This window comes from Antrostomus carolinensis, unplaced genomic scaffold (genome assembly GCF_000700745.2).
Source record: "Antrostomus carolinensis isolate BGI_N321 unplaced genomic scaffold, ASM70074v2 scaffold19006, whole genome shotgun sequence".
Taxonomy (NCBI): Eukaryota; Metazoa; Chordata; class Aves; order Caprimulgiformes; family Caprimulgidae; genus Antrostomus; species Antrostomus carolinensis.
This window is the reverse complement of record NW_010319983.1, coordinates 1,384-6,201: the sequence shown is the minus strand read 5'-3', so window position 1 is coordinate 6,201 and position 4,818 is coordinate 1,384. Positions and strand designations below refer to the sequence as shown.

At 54.9% G+C, this 4,818-nt stretch overlaps 1 protein-coding gene across 1 annotated transcript in view; it reads left to right on the top strand.

Moving 5' to 3' along the window:
• LOC104526107 (uncharacterized) overlaps positions 1-2,145 on the top strand; it is a gene marked incomplete at its 5' end in the record, with an annotated part of 3,681 nt that extends 1,536 nt beyond the window's left edge. The window contains 2 exons of the mRNA XM_029085313.1: positions 1-190; positions 1,998-2,145. The exon at positions 1-190 is cut by the window's left edge and continues 132 nt beyond it. Of these exons, the coding sequence (XP_028941146.1) occupies positions 1-190; positions 1,998-2,145 (338 nt within the window). The remainder of the gene's footprint in view (positions 191-1,997) is intronic.
• Between the last annotated feature and the right edge of the window lie 2,673 nt (positions 2,146-4,818).

Sequence of the window (4,818 nt, the reverse complement as noted above, 5' to 3'; positions counted from 1 at the left end):
TGGCCATGGACCTGGCGGTGGACTACGACGCCGTCACCTGCAACTGCATCCACTTTGCCCTCACCCTGCTGGGGCTGGGTCAGCTCGCCAGTGCCACAGTGGGTGCCACTGCCATAGTGGGTGCCACCATCCCGGGGGACCCCCAATACCCGCTCTGGCCAAGTGCACCACAGCCCATCTTCTCTCCCAGGTGTCCTCAGCGCTGCAGTGATGGAGGCAGTGATGCACCCAGGGGACACGCAGGGCTGGAGCATCCTTCTCTGAGGGACCAGCGTTGTGCCAGCAGCTTTGGCATCCCTCTTGTGTGGCAATAAATGGTTGCATGGAGAATCTGTGCCAACCCTATTTGATTTGTGTTCTTTTCACTTTTGCTTTCCTCTGCCCAGAAGCTGCCAGTGAGTGATGTCCCACCTTGGGACATCTCAAAGGGAGCAGCTGCTCTTGCTCCCCATGACCTCCTGAGACCAACAGATGCCTCTTTCGTTGCCAGCATTTGATTTTGAGCATCAAAATAAATATTCCCTGGGTTGCTGGGTTGATAACTGGGTTGATAATGGCTGGACCAGGTCTGGTTGGAGGCCAAGCACTGGTGATGTGCCCCAGGAAGCAGTACTGGGTCCAGTCCTGGTCAACATCTTCATTACTGGTCCACTTCATGGGGCAGAGCATACCCTCAGCCACTTTACTGACAATACAAAAGTGGGAGGGGTGGCTGATGTGCCAGAGGGTTATGCTGGCACCCAGAGGAACCTGGACATGCTGGAGAAATGGGCCAACAGGAACCTTACGAAGTTCAACAAGGGGAAGGTACAAAGTCCTGGCTATGGGGAGGAACGAGCTAGGGACAACCTGGACATGCTGTGGGGCAACCAGCAGGAAAGCAGAAAACGCCCTGGGGGTCCTGGGGGACACCAAGTTGACCATGAGCCAGCAATGTGCTCTTGGGGCACAGTGAACACCAACAGCATCCTGGGCTGCATTAGGAGGAACATTGCCAGCAGGCTGAGGGCAGTGATCCTTGTCCTCTGCTCAGCACTGGTAAGGCCACCCCTTGAGCGCTGGATACTGTACTGGGCTCCCCATTACAAAAGAGACATGGACATCCTGGAAAGAGACCAACAAAGGGCCACCAAGGGTCTGGAGCATCTCTTGTATGAAGAGAAGCCAAGAAAGCTGGGGCTGGTCAACCTGCAGAGGAAAAGGCTCAGGGGGATCTTATCAGTGTGTATCAACACCTGATGGGGGAGTAAAGAAGATGAAGCCAGGGTCTTCTTGGTGCCCAGTGCCAGGACCAGAGGCAATGGGCATGCGACAGAAACACGAGGTTCCCTCTGAACATCCGGAAAGACTTCTCCTCTGTGAGGGTGACCGACCCCTGACACAGGTCACTCAGAGATGTTCTGGAGCCTCCATCCTGGGAGGTCTTCAAAAGTCCTCTGGACACGATCCTAGGCAAGGAGCTCTAGGTTGAGGTTGGACCATTTGACCTCCACAGGTGCCTCCAATCTCCACCATTCTGTGATCCTGTGAAAATATTCCTCCTCTATAAATAACACTTTCCTGGTGTTATTTTTATAGCTGCTTTGAGTCACCCTCTGGGCTTTCTTTAAGGGAGTTTTGCAGTTCCCACACTCATATGACAGTCTCTGGGAGACTTAGATCCCACCAGAGGGGAAGTATGATTCCTCAGTGAGGGGGAACTGTCCCCGTGGCTTGTAAGGGGAAGGGAACAAAAACTAGAAGCTGAGTCCCTGATCAGGCTGGGACTAGAGGAAGGTCTCTCAAAGGTCAATGGGAGGTCACTGCACGACATGCATATCTGGAGATGTCCCGCAACTCCTCTGACTCAAGAACATTTCCTGGATCTCCTGTGTCACCTCTCTGTTCCCAAACTTAACATTTAAGGTAGAATCAGAAAGTTAACCCCAGCTTTATGAAGTGGAAAATTTCATCCAGGGTTTCCTGGACTGTGTACTGCTTTTTGGTTTTGCTTTCAGCCTTTCTCCGCCTATCACAGACGCCAGGAAGGACGTGAGGTCAGGTCTGGCCCCCAGCATCTGCCGACCCGCCCATCGTTGTGCATTTCATGCAGACCTTGGTGGAGGTAAACAGAGCCCGGCACTGGCCCAGAGAAAACAGTTCTAAGTAGCAGCAGTAGCCTGGTAAGGATGGTCCCATCTTCGCAGATCGGCTCTGTTGGCAGCTCCATCCTTGGGATAACAGCACTAAGTAGCAGCGGTGGCCTGGTAAGGATGGTCCCATCTTCACACCCCTTTGCAGGCAGCTGCCTGAGCCACCATCACACTGGGACAGAGGGGGATGATGAATGGAGCTTGTCCCAGGACATCTCCAGCTCCAAGAAGTTGGGAAGGCCGGGTCACTTTTGCTGGAGCCGAGCCCTTATGCCTGGAAGGAGCCGTCATGGGCAGGGTGTGATGGCAGGGTAGGGCCCTGTCCTCTGTGCATGGGCAAGACACCATGAATGTGGTGCTGACACCCCATTCTTGTTCCTCTTTCCTTGCAGGTGGCGAGCAGATCTGTAAGTAGGAGCTTGGTGAGACCTCCTCCAGCAGCATGGGGGGCTTGGGTGTGTCGGGGGGCGATGGGGCCAGTTCTTCCACCTCCTCACCTTCCCTTCCCAGTACGATTGGCAGAGGGAGTGCGAGGCGCTTGAGTTTCTGCTGTTCAAGACTACTGCTGAGGGCAAGGAGGTCTTTGAGGAGGTGCCAGAGAGCAAGATACAGTCTGGGGACATCTTGCTCTTCCGCTTGGGCACCAGCTCAGGTCACCTTTTCATCAGCTTCAAACACGCAGCTGTCTACTGCGGGGATGGAGAGGTCATACACTTCCAGAGTAAGTGGACTCCTGTTTGGGACGTGGTGGTGGCCAAAAGGCGGCCGGTGGTGTTGTGGCTGGGCCAAGGTGATGGGCTGCTCTTGGTTTTCCAGACAGAGATGCTAAGACAAACAAGGGTCGGATCAGCAAGGAAGGCTTCAGAGCCATGAAAAACGAGAGGGGGAAATTCCAGATTTACCGGAAAAAAGGTGGGATTGACCTCAAGGACTTCTGTAGCAAAGTCAGAGAGGCCATGAACAGCGAAGCCAACTACCACCCTGGAAAAAACAACTGCATCCACTTTGCCCTCTACCTCCTGGGCTTGGTGGAATTCTACAAGGAACTGGTGAGCATGAACCTGGGTGTCACAGCTGAGGTGGGATGGCTCCTGCACTCACACTCTGCCCTGCATTTAGCATTCTGACCCAGTTCTCCCTGGAGCTGTCCCAAGGGTTGTGGGGACAGCAGTGGGGACAGCCAAACCCCCTGCACATGGACAGCTTTCTCTTGCAGGTGCAAGTCCAAAATGAAGACAGCAGCTCGGGTGGTGGGGCTGTGAGTATCCCCAGTGTCAGCCCTCGCCAGTAGGGCTGTGGGGTCCCTGGGAGGGCTGTGGGGTCTCCAAAGAGGGCTGGGGTCTCCAAAAGGGATGAGGTGCCTGGGAGGAATGCAAGGTCCCCAAGCAGGCTGCGTTTTCCAGGAGAGTTGAGGTCCCCAAAAGGTCTGGGATCCTTAGGAAGGCTGGGGTCTTCAGAAGGGCTGGGGTCCCCTGGGGGGCTGGGCTAACTGGGAGACCTGTGGTGTCCCCAGGAGGGATGGGTCACCAGGAGGACTGCAGTTTCCCCAGGAGGGCTGGTGTCCCCAAAGAGGACTGGCTTCCCCTGAGAGGACTGTGGTGTATTCCGCAAAAAGCACCAGTGTCTCCATGAGGGTTGGGTTCTCTGGGAGAGCTTCAGGGTTCCCAGGAAGGCTGTGGAGTCCCCAGACACAACTGAGGTCTCCAGGTGATCTCTGGGGTCCCCAAGGAAATCTGAGATCCCAGCAGGGCCAGGAGCCTCAGGAGCATTGGGGTTTGCAGGGGGCTGGGGTCCCTGGGAGGACTATGAGGTCTCCAGGAGGGCTGTGACCCCAGAAGGGATGATGTTCCCAGGAGGACTGTGGGGTCCTCAAGAGGTCTGGGGTCCCTGAGAGGGCTGGGATCCTTAAGAGGGCTGCAGGGTCTGGGTGGGCTGGTGGGGTTCCCCAGGAGGGATGGCAGCCCCAAAAGGGGCTGGGGTGCTCAGGAGGGATGGGGTCTCTGTAAGGGCTCTGGTCTCCAAACAGGGTTAGAGTCCCCAGGAATTCTGCAGGGTCCCCAAAGAGGGCTGGGGACTCCAAAGGGGGCTGGCATCTACAGGAGACTTTGGGGTTCCCAGGATGGCTGGGCTCCAGCTGCTAGTGGTGGGGGGGGGCCCCATGCAGGAAGGGCAGGGCTGTGAGTCAACGGACCCTCCTGCCCTTTCCAGAACATCTGCAGCCCACCCACCCCAGAGTTGGAGAGGAGCTTTGAAATGGTGTGAGGGGTGGTGACCACTGCTTCCCCCTGAGGACAATATCCCCCAGACCCACAGAGGAGCTTCAGCATCACCCCGTGCACCCGACACCTCACCTCAGGGAAGAACCATTTTTTGGGGGGTGGGGGAGGTGCTGCTTTCTGCTTCCTGAATCTTTATTAGAAGAATAATTGTGAAGAATAATGACAAAAAGATTATATACAATAAGAATAAATAATAGAATATGATACAATACATAATATGTCATATATATCCCATATATCAGGTAAGATGAAGCAGAGGAAGTTCCACCTGAACATAAGGAAGAACTTCTTTCCTGTGAGGGTGACTGAGCACTGGGACAGGCTGCCCAGAGAGGTTGTGGAATCTCCTTCCCTGGAGATATTAAAAAAACATCTGGACAAAATCCTGGTTCATGTGCTCTAGGAGT